General features: G+C 56.3%; 2 protein-coding genes across 4 annotated transcripts in view; both read left to right on the forward strand.

Moving 5' to 3' along the window:
- The first annotated feature begins 1,209 nt into the window (after window positions 1-1,209).
- GPR108 (G protein-coupled receptor 108) lies at window positions 1,210-7,936 on the forward strand. 3 transcript variants are annotated; one of them, XM_079917234.1, is made up of 18 exons: window positions 1,210-1,349; window positions 2,058-2,177; window positions 2,987-3,037; window positions 3,267-3,349; window positions 4,173-4,297; window positions 4,414-4,475; window positions 4,562-4,630; window positions 4,727-4,831; window positions 5,042-5,175; window positions 5,284-5,359; window positions 5,854-5,927; window positions 6,015-6,132; window positions 6,219-6,349; window positions 6,435-6,478; window positions 6,730-6,779; window positions 6,961-7,044; window positions 7,147-7,274; window positions 7,465-7,936. In XM_079917234.1, the coding sequence occupies exons 1-18, from the start codon at window positions 1,230-1,232 to the stop codon at window positions 7,535-7,537; spliced, it is 1,647 nt and encodes a 548-aa protein (XP_079773360.1). In that variant the 5' UTR covers window positions 1,210-1,229; the 3' UTR covers window positions 7,538-7,936. The 3 variants fall into 3 exon arrangements, with proteins under 3 accessions (XP_079773360.1, XP_079773359.1, XP_079773361.1); XM_079917233.1 differs by having other exon boundaries at window positions 7,147-7,280; window positions 7,465-7,935; XM_079917235.1 differs by lacking the exon at window positions 4,562-4,630 and having other exon boundaries at window positions 7,147-7,280.
- A 5,988-nt stretch (window positions 7,937-13,924) lies between these two features.
- The window catches only part of C3 (complement C3), a gene marked incomplete at its 5' end in the record, with an annotated part of 34,869 nt that continues 33,900 nt past the window's right edge, over window positions 13,925-14,893 (forward strand). The window contains 2 exons of the mRNA XM_079918717.1: window positions 13,925-13,995; window positions 14,499-14,691. Coding sequence (XP_079774843.1) covers window positions 13,925-13,995; window positions 14,499-14,691 — 264 coding nt within the window. The remainder of the gene's footprint in view (window positions 13,996-14,498; window positions 14,692-14,893) is intronic.

Below are 14,893 nucleotides of genomic sequence, written 5' to 3' on the forward strand. Positions count from 1 at the left end.
CTGCTGGGGCTGGGGGCTCCGGGCCCCCGGGGACAAGTTAGGCTCTGAGCCCGCAGGCTCCCAGTACACAAAACCGAGGAGCCCAGGAGGATCGCTCCAGGAGCCCACACTGGGACAGATGGCTCTGCGAGGACCTGGCCCCACCTGCTGGTGGCTTCTGAGTTAGAAAACTTCAAATTACAAAGTAGACGTGCTCCGGAGGTTAGAGGATCAGATCGAATCAGGAATTCAGCCTGGGGTCTGGAACTCAGTGGCTCAGCCTGGGAGTAGGGTCTCAGCCTCTAAATGAAGCTGGGATTCATCCCAGGTTGGCACCACAGTTGGGATGGAGTCTGACTGGGATAGGAGGCTTAGCAGAGGGGTCAGCCACCCAGTCGAAGGCCTGGGACTCAAACTAAGGTCCACAGGTCAGTCCTAATCTGAGGTCAGTCCAGGTGGAAGCTCAGCCAGAGATTAAGGCTCAGTATAGGCTGAGGGTAGTAGGGGGTCGGGGAGTCTAAGTTTCGGCGGAGGTCAGGGCTCAGCTGCAGGTAGGGGGCTCAGGCTGGGGCCGGGATTCAGCCTGACTCAAGACCAGCCTGGGATCTGGGGATGGGCCTCCAGTTGCCTCACTCCAGGACAGAAGGGTCCACCTAAGGCTGGTGACTCAGCCTGGGATCATGGGTCATCGTAGGGTCAAGATTTAGCTTGGGGCCAGGTTTTGGCCTCTCTGTGGATCAGGAAGATTAGGAGAACAGGACAGGCTTTAGCAAATGCATGTGTTTACCAAAAGCCTGAGCTTTGGCTGGGAGCCACATCCCCGGGGTAAGAAAGGGGACGTCCGTCCTTAGGGATACTGGGAAGTGTAGTTTATTGAACGTCCCCTTGAGCTGTTTCTGGGTAATGTAGTTCTGAACGGGTCTGTCAGTTAAGAGTGGATGGAGGAATTCCCCTTTAGGGGCCGGACATCAGATCCATCACAATTGGTTGGATGGACTGTTTATCAGAGTACATCCGGGGACAATCTTTCTAGTGATTGGTGAGCGTGGAGGCGGGGTTAAGCGATATCAGCACTTCCATTCGGGGCTCGGGCTGTCCATTTGGTGTCGTACAGGGTGCGGGCTCGAGAGGAGGCGATTACTGATTGGTTGAGTGGGCTGAAAAAAGCTGAAGGGTCGGCCCCCACCGTGCGGCGATTGGCGGGCTTGAGGGCGTCAGAGGCGGTGTCGGGGGAGGCGTTGGCTTCAGAGATGGCCGTGAGCGAGAGGAGGGGGCTCGCCCGCGGGAGCCCCGCGGAGTGGGGGAAGCGGCTACTTCTGCTGCTGCTGTTAGGCGGTTGCTCTGGGCGCATCCACCGGCTGACGCTGACGGTGAGTCCCGCCGCGCGGCGGTCTGGGGTGTGGGTCGCAGCTTCGGCCCGGAAAAGCCCCTGGCTTGGAGTGGTTTCGTCCGGATGGAGCGGTCCGGCGCCCCCCGCTTCCAGGTCCGGAGTGGTCTCGTCCGAGGAGCCCCCTCGGTCCTCCTGTTGGAGTTGCCTGGCCCGCCGCGCTGTAGTCGTGCCCCGCCCACCGGGGGGGGGGGTTCATCTCCGGAGACGGCGGACTCTGAGTCCTCTAAATTCTTGGGATTGCTTTGGGGACGCTAGGGACCCTTGACGCCACCCAGGGAAGTCCCTGGGGGTTCTAGAATAGGGTCCTCTGGGTACTCACTGGGATCTTGGGGGCTCAGTTGGAATCTAAACATTTTCCGGGAGGTGAGGGCCAGGCACCCCAAGATGCGTAACTCTGCTCTCCGGGTGATGCTTACCCAGGTAGGGAGACTTCCAGGTATCCCAGACTTTCGAATCCTAGACTCTCCGAACAGTGGCCAGAGGATCCGGAGCCAGCCTGTCCCTGCCTGGGATTAAGGTTATGGCCTCCAGAGCTGGCCCTCTCAACCTCTCCCGTCACCCTTTGGACCTGTCCTAAATATAGAGATACCCAGAGGGGCCCGAAGCCCTTGGGGGAACCTCATGCTAGAGCCCTGGGGCTGGGCTGGTGGGAAGTCTGAGGTGCCTCTGCCTTCTTGGTCTCTGGCAGGGGGAGAAGCGAGCAGACATCCAGCTGAACAGCTTTGGCTTCTACACCAACGGCTCTCTGGAGGTGGACCTGAGCCTCCTGCGGCTGGGCCTCCAGGAGACAGATGAGAAAGCCCCATTGGTGAGGGGCTTTGAGGAGTTTGCTGGAGGAGGGAGAGGTGCACAAATTTCTGAGCTCCGCCCCCCTCCCCCCGCCCCAATTCTGGATTCACATCCTAGCTCTGCCTCTCACCCATATGATCTTGGGCAAGTCCCTTGATCTCTCTGAGCCTGTTTCCTCATGTGTAACTTGGGAATAATAATTTCTCATGCAGTACGTGCCAGGCACTGAGCTGGGGGGAGGGGAGCCTACCAGTGAACAAGACAGCCCCAGTTCCTGCAGTCGAAATGAGAAGTTAGTGTTTATTGAACGCCCGCTGGGTACCAGGTACCATGCAAATCTATTTCCATGAGTCTGTTCTGTCATAGCCACCTCTCAGGGATGCTGTGAAAATATTACACCTGTAAAGCCAATTTTACAGGTGTTTACACAGACTCAGGGGCATGTGGCTTACTCAGAGTCCAAGAGCCTGGATGTATATCCAAGTGTGTTGGCTTCCAGAGCCCAAGGCAGGGAGCCATGAACATTCTATTTAATTTATTTTTTACATCAACATTTTAAATGGGGGGAAACAGGGTGGGTAGGTCGAGGACCAGCGAAGGTCTCCCTGAGGAAGTGACATCCCAGTCAAGGGGCAAGGATGGTTAGGAGTTAAAGGAAGAGGGTTGGGGGGCTGGGGGCAGATGGGAAAAGTCAGTGAAGTGAGTGAACACGGAATCTCACGCTTAGTAGGCTTTGAGGAAATTCGAGGTTACGTTACTATTGCCACTGATAGAGGTGGCTTGGAGGTCCCTGCTGGTGTCCCTCACATCATCTCTTTTTCTTGCCAGGTGGGGTTCAGTCTGACCCGTATTCGATCTGGCAGTGTTCCTTCCTATTCAGTGAGTGGAGGGGGCAGAGGTGGAGGGGGGGAGGGGGGGAGTGTGGAGGGGCAGGGGTGGTGGAAGGGCAGGATGGTCTGTCAGCATCTGGAACCCAAAGATCCCTGTCCTTTCCCAGAGGGGGGAGCAGGGAGAGACCCTCCCTTGCCCGGGTGGATGGGGAGGAAGGCAGAGTGAGGCTGGACCAGTGGGAGGGGGTGACGAAGGCTCCCTGCTGCCCACTCTCCAGAGCCGGGACCCTCACGACTGTCCTCTCCGGAAAAACAGTAGCAACCTTCTGGCTGTCTTCCTCATCAACACCAAGGATCTGCAGTGAGTTGGAGGGCTGGCGGCTCCCCTAGAGAGCCGTCATTGGGGTTTCCCTGGTTGTGCTACCCACATGAGCTGATCAGGTGGAATCAGAACCAGCCAGAAAGAACCTTGACTCCTTTGGAGAAAGCCACTCGCTTTTTTTTTTTTTCGGCCGCACCACGTGGCTTGTGGGATCTTGGTTCCCAGACCAGGGATTGAACCCGGGCCCTCGGCAGTGAAAGCACCGAATCATAACCACTGGGCCACCAGGGAATTCCTGTCACTCGCTTTTTAATTTTGCCTTCAAGCCTTCTGATTATGGGAGGGAGAGAGGGGAGGAGTGCCCAGGCAGTATTAGGGTCTCAAGGCAGAAGACCCAACACAGAGGAGTGTTGTGAGAATTAATACAAGTCATTTGTGCGTGTAGGATGCACCCTGTGCGCCAGGCAGCATCCTGGGATCTCTACAGGTGTTAACTCATTGACTGCTCAGACTGTTGTTATCCCCATTCTAAAGATGAAAAAACTGAGGCTGAAAACTGGGATTTGAACCCAGGGTCCAAAGATACTCTGTTGCCTCTCTGTATGTACAGCATTTGCTTTTTAAATAGTGTGTACTTCAGTAGAATGAGTGACTTAACGTCACAGGAAGTGACAACTAGTCCTCGGTACAGGCAGCTCAGGGATGCAGCAGCCATCTTGATGGGTGGTGGCCAAATGCTGCAACTTGGGGACCACTGATGGAGCCCGACGCTGAGCCCCAGAGGGCCCCAGGGGCCCTTGAGTCCCTCAGCAGAGCAGGTGTGCCTGACCCCAGCCTTCAGCCTCCCAGCCTCATCCCACAGGGTCCAGGTACGAAAGTATGGGGAACAGAAGAAGCTGTTCATCTCTCCCGGGCTCCTCCCCGAAGCGCCCTCCGAACCAGAGCTCCCGAAGTCAGAGCACAGGGTCAACCCCAAGGTGGATGGCGGTGAGTCAGGGTGGCCGTGCAGGCATGGAGGGGCGGGTGGGCAGGGCCGCTCCACACGTCCCGCCCATCATTCTGCTGTCTGTCTATCTCTAAAGTCACCTGCTTGCCCCTGGCAGGGACCACTACTGCACCCAACAAGGCCAAGTTGAAACCCACAGGGTCACAAGCCGACCAGCAGGTATGGGGAAGCCAGGGCAGGAGGGAGGAAGCCCCGCCCCCAGGCGGGGCCAGCTGATGCTCCATGGAGGTCCTCTGTCCCCTCAGGGCATTGGTGGAAAGGACCAGGACCTGGTGTTGGGCCTGGGCCATCTCAACAACTCCTACAATTTCAGTGTGAGTGTCCGGGGGTGCCTGCAGCCCCTCCCCTCCACAGAGCGGGGACCACCCATGCTGAGGCCTCCTCTCCCCTCTGTCTGCCCCACCGCCCAGTTCCACGTGGTGATCGGCTCGAGGGCCGAGGAAGGCCAGTACAACCTCAACTTCCACAACTGCTACAACTCGGTGCCGGGCCGGGAGCAGCCGTTCGACATCACGGTGAGCAGGGGTGAGGAGGGTGGGCAGCAGGTTCGCGGAGCGCTCACTGCAGGCCAGGTACTCCGTGCCCATTTGGGAGACGGGAAGACTGAGGCTCAGAAACAGGGAGTCGGCCAGGGAGAGAGCGGGAGAGCCGCAGACTCACACTCAGGGCCCCGCAAGTCTGGAGCTAGCGCGCGATCCCCCTGCCCACCGCTGTCCCCTCCCCAGGTAATGATCCGGGAGAAGAACCCCGAGGGCTTCCTGTCGGCGGCGGAAATCCCCCTCTTCAAGCTGTACATGGTCATGTCCGCCTGCTTCCTGGCCTCCGGCATCTTCTGGGTGTCCATCCTCTGCAAGAACACGTAATGCCTTTGCCCCTGGGGGTTCCCCACCTCCCCTCATCACACCTTCCCACTCCTACCCCTGACCGATGCCCTCCCACTCTCTCCTGTCCCCGACCCCGCTGCCAGGTACAACGTCTTCAAGATCCACTGGCTCATGGCAGCCCTGGCTTTCACCAAGAGCGTCTCTCTCCTCTTCCACAGTGTGAGAGCCTTGGGCCGGGAGCAGGATGGGGTGGGCTGGGGTGTCAGGGGCCAGGAAAAAGCCCCTACAAGCCACTCCTCAAATCTCTGCAGACCCTGGGCTTGGGAGTTCCATTTGTCCATACATTTGTCCATCCATTTTATCACCGTGGCCGGCTGTGCATCCAGTCCTGTCCAGCTGTGACCGCCCACCTTTCAGTCTGACTGTCTGTGGGTCCAGCTGTGAGTGTCCACCGGGCTGATTGTCTAACTGTCCATCCACCCGACTGTGACCTTCCCTCCATTGTCAAGGCTGTGACTGTCCAGCCATCTGTGCGGCCGCCGTTCTGGCTGTGACTGTCCCTTTCTCAGTCCACTCACCATCCTGATCGTGACCTTCTGTTCAGTCCACTTCCTGGCCACCCATCCGACAGTGACTGTCGGTGTTCCCAAACCACCACCATCTCCATCCCCCCGTCCATCCGTCTGACTGTCCATCCGTCCATCCACCTCCAGATCAACTACTACTTCATCAACAGCCAGGGCCACCCCATCGAGGGCCTCGCTGTCATGCACTACATCACGCATCTGTGAGTGCCCTTCTCTGCCGGGGGCAGGCGGCGGGCAGGGGAGGCGGGCCCCCGAGTCTCACCACAGCCCCTGCCCGCCTCCGCCAGGCTGAAGGGCGCCCTCCTCTTCATCACCATCGCCTTGATCGGCTCCGGCTGGGCCTTCATCAAGTACATCCTGTCCGACAAGGAGAAGAAGGTGTTCGGGATCGTGATCTCGCTGCAGGTGCACATGGAGGCCCCAGGGTGGGCAGGTGGACACGAGTGCAGGCTGGGCCCACCCACCCCACCCACCCCACCCCCGCCCCGCAGGTCCTGGCCAACGTGGCCTACATTGTCATCGAGTCCCGTGAGGAGGGCACCAGCGACTACGGCGTCTGGAAGGAGATCCTCTTTCTGGTGGACCTCATCTGCTGCGGCGCCATCCTCTTCCCCGTGGTCTGGTGAGGACCCCCACCCGACCCCCTCCCCTGCAGGCACGGGTGGAGGCAGTGCTGACTGCCCCCCACATCACCCACTCGTTCCCAGGTCCATCCGGCATCTCCAGGACACGTCTGGCACTGATGGGAAGGGTGAGCTGTGCCCTCGGCCCTCGGCCTGCTCCTGGTCCCTCTTGCTGACCCCTGGATGCCCCTTCCATCCCCTCTGACTGCCTCTTCCTGCCTTTCCACCCCCTCACCATCCTGGGACATCCCCCTCCACGCTATGCCCCTGAGACACTCACCCCAATGTCCTCCTGTCCACAGCCCTGCTCCACCCTGTCCCCTTCGTCCTGCCCCCCGCCTCCTTCCCTTGACCCCCACTCTCTGTGCCTACCCCTCAGTGGCAGTGAACCTGGCCAAGCTGAAGCTTTTCCGGCATTACTACGTCATGGTAGGAGCCCTGTGCTCACTCGGGAAGTTTGGGAGGGGAAACAACCAGCCCACTGGCACACCCACCCTAACCCCTCCATCTGCAGTCCCCCGGAGCCCCGCCCTCTGCCCATAATCCCCGGCCCCCCTCCCCAGGCATCCCCAGTGGTCCCTCAGCCCTGTGCCCACCCGTGTCCCTGCAGGTCATCTGCTACATCTACTTCACACGGATCATCGCCATCCTGCTGCGGGTGGCCGTGCCTTTCCAGTGGCAGTGGCTGTACCAGGTGAGCACTGAGGCCCCAGGTGGGGCGGAGGGTGGCCCAGACAGTGGAGGTGGAGGTGGGGGCCTGTACCTGACACTCCCACTCTGCCCCCTTGGCCCCCAGCTCTTGGTGGAGGGCTCCACTCTCGCCTTCTTCGTGCTCACGGGCTACAAGTTCCAGCCCACAAGGGATAACCCGTACCTGCAGCTGCCCCAGGAGGACGAGGAGGACGAGGAGGATGTGCAGATGAAGCAAGTGTGAGCCCTCGGGCTGGGGTGGGTGGGGCTTGGGCAGCAAGGGGCCTGGAGGGCGGGGCTGTGGGGGCAGGTGGGTGGAGCCTGGGGCGGGGCCAAGAGGCTCTGGGGTAGGTGTGGTGGGCTGAATGGGCGGGGCCTGGCTCCCCTCGGCTCACGGATTATCTCCCTAACTGTCTGCCTGCAGAATGACCGATTCTGGGTTCCGGGAAGGCCTGTCCAAAGTCAACAAAACGACCAGCAGGCGAGAGCTGTTGTGATCATGTCCCTGCCTCGGACACTCCTTCATCCCCCTTCATCCCCATCTCTTCACACATTCCCTGCTCCGGCTTCTCCCAAAGAGCGTGTGGGGAGGAGGGGGCCAGTGCTCACAAGGCATCCAGCTCCCTGGGACCTGAGTTCCTGGAGCCCATTCAGAAGAAGACAGACAGCCCCCCTCCCTCACAGATGTTGAGCACCCTGTCCCCACTTGCAACTGTACAATAATGACCGATCTGTTTTGCTACTCCAGTTTCTTGCCTTTCTGGGGGTTGAGAGCTAATGCAGGGGTTTGAAATTGAGAGATCCTTTGGGGGCACGGGGCGGGGAGAGGTTGCAGTATCCATTGCTTTGCACATTCAATAAATGTTAATTGAGCGACCACTGCGTGCCGGGCCCTGTGCCGGGTCCTGAAGACAGAGCAGTGATCGGCTGCTTGGCCGTGCGGGCATGGAGGGGCGGGTGGGCAGGGCCCAACACTCAAGGTGTCACCAGACGGTTCCATCACAGGGCCCTGACCCAGCCTGGGGAATCAGAGGGGAGCAGAGAGAGTGGGGAAAGACGCAGGCCCAGATGAGGGGACAGCGTGTGCAAAGACTGGAGGGGAGAAAAAAATGGTGATTGGGTGACTCCTAAGTGGCTCAGGCTGAGTGCTGTATTCTAAGGCTTCTATTCTAAGGCTTCCAGGGTCTTTAACTCTTGAAAAGCTTATGAGGCACAGAAAGGCTATGTAACTTGCCCAAGGTAACACAGCAAACAAGTTGTTAGAAGGCTCAGGACTCAAAAACACCAGCAGTCTGGTTCCAGAGCTGCGTGCGCTGCCCCTCTGCACCTAGCCTCCCTGCCACCAAGCCTCTTGACCTTGCCCCCATTTGCTGTGTGACTGTTAAGTGGTTTAACCTCTCTGTTTCCTTGCATGTAAAATGGAGACCCCATAGAGTTGAGCATCACACATGATAATGGGAGTCTGGCTCAGCACAGTGCCCTGCAACACAGCTGACCTTTCAGGGATTTCTCTGAACCTTGAGGAGTTCAGATTAGAGATGCACCTGGTCACACACCTGCACGCACACCTGTGGGCAGACCACCACGATGCATTTCTTCCCCCGCCCCACTTCACTCTTTAACTAGAACGCTCTGAACCTATTTTGGAGCTCTGAAAAATACTCCTTGGTGGGGACCACAGGCATGGGCCAGGGGGAGGGAATCAGGCTGGGGTCAAGGCTTCCTGCAAGTGGAAATGTGTCTAACTAGGGCCTAGATGAATATATAGCCCAGCCAGACAAAGAAGGAAGTGGGAAGGCATTGCAGACTGAGGAAATTATGCAGCAAGGCAATGCCCAGAATAGCTTGCAACCTCCACTGCAGGTCTGGCTTGGCCAGTGGGAGGGCAAGAGCAGCTGGCAGAAGCCTAAAAGCAGGCAGACACACTTGGACTTGATTCTGGGGCCCACGGGAGCCAAGGAAGAGTTTAGAGCAGGGCGGGACGTGGTAGTACAGGGATGGCGTTTTACACCACGTGCATGCTGGGGTGGGCAGTAATGGCTCTCCCAAGTTGTCCCCGCCCTAATCCCCAGAGCCTGTGACTATGTTCCCTTACATGACAAGAGGCACTTGGCAGGTGTGATTCAATTAAGGATCTTAGAATGAGGGATGATTCTGGATTATTCGAGTGGGTGCGTTGTCATTACAAGGGTCCTTTTAAGAGGGAGGCGGGGGCTTCTCTGGTGGCGCAGTGGTTGAGAGGCCGTCTGCCGATGCAGGGGACACGGGTTCGTGCCCCAGTCTGGGAAGATCCCACATGCCACAGAGCCTGTGCTCCGCAACGGGAGAGGCCACAACAGTGAGAGGCCCGCGTACAGCAAAAAAAAAAAAAAAAAAAAAAGAGGGAGATGGGAGGGTCAGGATCAGAGAATGAGATGTGATGCTGTAAACAGGCTAGTGTGATGTGCTTTGAAGATGGAAGAAGGGGCCACTAGCCACTAGCCACTAGCCCCTAGAAGCTGGAAAAACCCAGGAACGGATTCTCCCCTAGAGCCTCCAGAAGAAACACAGCCCTACTGACAGCTCAGTTTCAGACTTCTGCCCTGCAGAACTGCAGCATAATAAATGTATTGTTTTCCAGTGTTTTTGTTTGTTTGTTTGGTTTTGTTTTTTTTGGCTCAGCGGCCATGGATCACGGGCCCAGCCGCTCCGTGGCATGTGGACCAGGGCACGAACCCATGTCCCCTGCCTCGGCAGGCGAACTCTCAATCACTGCGCCACCAGGGAAGCCCAATAAATGTCTTGTTTTAAGCCACCAGGGCTGTGATCATCTGTTACAGCAGCAGTCAGAAACTCATACGGTTTAGGAACACAAACTCTGGAGCCCAGCTGCCGGGTTCAAATCTCAGTTCTTACCAGCTAGAGGATCTTGGGCAAGTGGCCAAAGCCCTCAGTTTCTTTATCTGTAAAACGGGGATAGTAATAGCACCTAAGGCATCTGGAATAAACAAGTTAGATGCATAAAATCGTTAAGATGCTGTCGCTGAGATGTTCACAGTCATTAGCGCATATTCCTGTATCATGCATCGTAATTTTATAGAAAGAATGCAAAGGTGTGTTTTAGAAAATAAATGCCCAGTTGCTGTGGACTAGATGACCTGGAAGAGGTGAGTTTACAGCAAGGAGGCTGGGGCCTTAGGGATGGAGAGAAAGGATGGGTTGGGAGAGACAGCCTAGGGGTCACAGGGCTGCTCACAGGGGATGGATGAGGGAGAGGGAGGAAGCGGGGGGTGGGGGGGGGAACTCTGGCTTGGAGGCCCGGAGGGACTGTCACCGAAATAAGACAAGAGAGAAGAGGAGCAGGTGTTAGTAAAAATAAAATTCAAGTACATTGTGCGCTGGCCATGTGCTGGGCACTGGACTCAGCTTGCCTGATGCCACGTGCTGTCACCCCAAGACTCAGAGGGAGGTTCCATGGTTGTGAATGTCTAATTTACAGATGAGGAATCGAGGCTGGGAGAAGGCAGAGCTGCAGTCAAAACCTCTGGCCCGGAATTCCCTGGTGGTCCAGTGGATAGGACTCTGCATTCTCACTGCGGTGTCCTGGGTTCGATCCCTGGTCGGGGAACTAAGATCCCACAAGCCCTGCTGCGCAGCCCAAAAAAAAAAAAGGGTCCCTGGTGCCCAGGCCTCTGCTATGCTGTGTGAGGTGGTGGAAGGAAGGAGCCAGAGGGCAAGTGGATGGGTTTAATCAGGTCAAGGTTAACCACAAGTTAATGAGTAATGAGTTGGGAAGGGGAAGTCCAGGCTGCTGGTGGGGCAGGGAGCTGGATGGCGGGGGTGGTTGGAAGCAGGGCCTGGCTCTGGGTCCTGGAGGAAGATTCCGAGAAAGCAGTATAGCACCCATCCTGGAACCGGCGGGGGTCGTGGGGGGGGGGGGAGGGGGGGGTCTCTGCTGCTCCCTGGCGTGGCGGCGCCTGTATGGGGAAAGGGTGGGGATGGGGTACATCCGGGAGATAACGGCACTGAGGCAGGTGCAGGGAAGGGGAAGGGGGTACCTGGGCTCCCCCCACCTAGAAATCATGCCCATTTTTCCCTTTATTCTCTCTTTGCACCCCAGCTAGGGTTGCCAGACAAAATACAGGATGCCCAGTTAAATTTGAATTTCAGGTAAATAACAAATAGTTTGTCGGTATGAGTTTCCTAGAGGGAATTCCCTGGCGGTCCAGTGGTTAGGACTCCGCGTTTCCAGGGCAGGGGGCCTGGGTTTGATCCCTGGTCGGGGAACTAAGATCCCGCAAGCGGAGTGGCACAGCCAAAGAAAAAAGAGTCTCCTAGATATCCCACTTAGAAGCTGCCCAGCAGCCTCACTCTCCCTCCTTCTCTCTCTCCCCTGCTGGCTTATCTTGTCCGCCATCCCCTCCCAAACTTCTGGGCGCAAATGTCCATTCCCCAGGAAAAAGCCTGGAAGAATTCCTCTGGTTTCCTTCCCTTCCAGGAGACCTTGGTCCATTTTCACCTCCATCCCTCTGGTCAATTCTTGGAGGTCATGGGCAGGACCCTTCCCAGACCTCCACCACCATGGCCATGAGCCTTCTCTCCAAGCCCAGGGCTCCAAGCCATCTGTGTTCCCTTAATTGTCAAAACAGCAGGAACTACCATCAGTCCCATTGCTCAGATGTACTAACAGAGGCTCTGGGGTAGGAGCAGCCAGGCTTGCAGGGAGACCGAGGCCAGCAGGAATTCCTTCTCAAGGTTGTTAAATCACAACCCTGAATGCTTTAAGGATATAATGAAACCAGGAGACTGGGTGGGTATTTTGGTGGGGGGAAAGGGGAGGAAGATAAATATTGGGGTTTGGGGGAATCCTAGCAGGTGGCCCCTTCCCAGTTTCAGAAGTGGAACCCCATATCTGGAAAGTAAGCAGGTGTTTGCCTCACCCGCCTCCTCTTCCAAAGAAAGGGTGTCGCAATCAAAGCAGACACAAGCCAGGTTTGTTCTACTGCTCCACGCCACCCCCTACTTGGCGCACGGGGGCATGACCAGGAAAATGGCACGGTTTACAGGAAATCAGAGTGAGGTCCCCGTTAACCCCTCCAAGGAAGCTTTGGAAAACAGCCCTCCAGGGGTCTGGATCCCCCATCAACACACCATCCCCCTCCGACACCTGACTTCACATCCCCCCTTCCGCCAGATGCCCAACTTAAAATCAAATTAAAATGACACCGAGGCAAAAATACAAAGTTTTGCCAATATGCCCTCAAGGGGAGGCCATGAGGAAATTGGTGATTCTGTGCAGGGCCGGCAAGTATGCAAATCAATATAATTATGGAGGAGAATTTAGGGGTATCTAGCAAGATTACCGTTGCACGCAGGCTTTGATCCAGAATTATCTCTTCTCGTTGTGGTAAGAACCCTTTGAAGTTGCTGCTGTTATAATCCTACTTTACAGGAGGAAACTGAGGCTCAGGTGGTTATCAGTAAGTTGCCCAAAGTTTACCACTTAATAATTGTGAGAGCCGGAAATAATGCAAGCTCAAGATTACTCCCTGGAGGGAGTGTGGTTTTGTAACAATAGGAAGTCTGTCTGTCCACCAGTCTGGTTACTTCCACACAATGTAATACTAGGCAGTTGCCTGTAAGAACAAGGAAGCTCTCTGAGCACTGATATTAAACAATGTCTAAGGTAAATTGTTTATGAAACAGCAAAAGGTGTAACCCAGGGAGACCAGAAGAAAGAGTGTGTAGAGCTTTGCTGATGTTTGCTTTTAAAACGTGTGAACATTTGTAAACACATAAGATACCTCTGGAAAGAAACACAAGATTTGGTTACATGGTCATGTCTGAGACCCTGATGGCTAGCGATAGGAGCAGGAGGAAGGTTATTTTTAGATGCGGAACCATAGGAGTATGCAAAAAGTTAAATACATTTTTTAATAATAATAATAATATGCTAAGAGGTTGCTGATGTAACACAAAAGCTAGCCATGGGACTTTCCTCAATTATGACTTTTATAAACCATCACAGCCACTCAGGCCTCTTTTTTTTTTTTTTTTTGGCCACAGCTTGAGGCATGGGGGAATCTCAATTCCCCGACCAGGGCTTGAACCCGTGACCCCTGCAGTGGAAGTGCAGGGTCTTACCCACTGGACCGCCAGGGAAGTTCCACTACTCAGGTTTCTTGATGAGAGGAGGTGAAGGGAGCTCCAGGCTCTCCTTGCCCTAGAAAACATTCTTACCTGGATGGTGAGCTCCTACACATACTTCAAAGCCCAGCTGAAATGTCCCCTCCTCCAAGAAGCCTTCCCTGACCCCCCAAGAAGCTGAGTTCTTCTCCACTGGGGAAGGCACTCCATGGGGCTACGAGCTTTGGTGCTGGACTCTGTCCCCCACCCCCACCCCAGCATGGAAGATTCTAGAAGTGGGACTCCAGCTGCCAGCATAGAGATGGACTCACAGGGAGGGTTTGGTGAATAAATGCACAGCCAAAAGTGGACTGAGGATCAGGCCCACATATCTGGGGTGGGGGGGCCCCTCTGTCCTCAATTTTCCTCTACTACCAAGTGGGTGTGACAGGGAAAGATCCCTGTTCACCAGCTGGCCTTGACCCTGAGGGAGCCCAGGGCAGGAGGCTGTTGTGTTCCTATTGCAGGAGGACATGCCCTCGGGTTACTTACCCCAAGTTCATGCTGCCCCACAGACTGAAAAACTTAGTAAATACTATTGAGAAATCTGGGGCAGTACCAGGGAGTGGGGAGCCCATGGGGAGTGGAGGGCTGGGCTGAGGAGGGAGAAAGGCGGGAGCTAGATAAAAGGCAGCCTCCAGCAAGCTCTGCTCACTCCTCCCCCTGCCCCTCTGTCTCTCTGTCCCTCCGTCCCTCTGTCCCTTCACTGTCCTGGCACCATGCATCCTACCTCGGGTCCCAGTCTGCTGCTGCTGCTGGCCAGTCTCCCCCTGGCCCTGGGGGACCCCATGTGAGTAGTCACAGCCCGACCCCAAACAAGGCTGCTTCTGAGATGGGAGTGGGCATTTGTGGGTACAGGTCCCTGCAAGTTTAGGGCGCATGCGCGGTGTTGGGTGATTCTGTGGACGGGAAGTTTGGACTTCATAGGATCTGGGAGTTTGTAGTTTCAGGATTTAAGGGTTTAGGGATTTCGTATGGGTGTATGTGAATGAGGAGGTGGAGTTGGCTGTATTTATAGGTCTGGGGTGCTAGAGGTTTAGGGAGAAGTTTAGGGTGTTCCAGGGTTGGGTGTTTAGAGACTTGGGGTGTTTAAAGATTTAGGGGTCAGGGCTCCCAGAGTTGGTGGTTTTGATTTGAAGGTTCAGGAGTTGATGGGATTTGAAGCCCCTGAGCTGTCTGCCGGTCACCAGATCCCCTGTGGGAACAGGGGCTGGGGCAGAGCGCTAACCGGATAGGGCTGGCATCTCGGGCTCCAGGCATGACAGCTCCATGCCCTGTGCTCCCCTCTGGCAGGTATTCCATGATCACCCCCAACATCCTGCGTCTGGAGAGCGAGGAGACGGTGGTGCTGGAGGCCCACGAAGGGGAAGGGAATATACCCGTCGCCGTCACTGTCCACGACTTCCCGTCCAAGAAACAAGTGCTGTCCAGCGAAAACACCGAGCTGAACAGTGCCAATGGCTACCTGGGCACCGTCACCATAAAGGTGGGCACGCACGGGGAGCCCAGCCCCGCTGACACCCCACCCCCTCTTTGAGCGCTCCGGCTGCTGAGCCCCTCCTCCCTCTCTGAGCCCCACCCACTCTATCTGAGCCCGGCCCCTTCTGTCTGAGTCTCCTCCCCATTCTGAGCCCCTCCCCTCTCTGAATCTCCGCCCCTTTTGAGTCCCTCTCTTTGCTGAGCCCCTC

This window comes from Stenella coeruleoalba, assembly GCF_951394435.1.
Source record: "Stenella coeruleoalba genome assembly, chromosome: 3".
NCBI classification, from domain to species: Eukaryota; Metazoa; Chordata; class Mammalia; order Artiodactyla; family Delphinidae; genus Stenella; species Stenella coeruleoalba.

Coding starts and splice junctions, on each gene's coding strand:
- GPR108 (XM_079917233.1), top strand. CDS start 1,230: ATGGCCGTGAGCGAGAGGAGGGGGCTCGCCCGCGGGAGCCCCGCGGAG. Junction 4,832..5,041: donor AGCAGCCGTTCGACATCACG/GTGAGCAGGGGT, acceptor TCCCCTCCCCAG/GTAATGATCCGGGAGAAGAA. Junction 7,281..7,464: donor GATGTGCAGATGAAGCAAGT/GTGAGCCCTCGG, acceptor GTCTGCCTGCAG/AATGACCGATTCTGGGTTCC.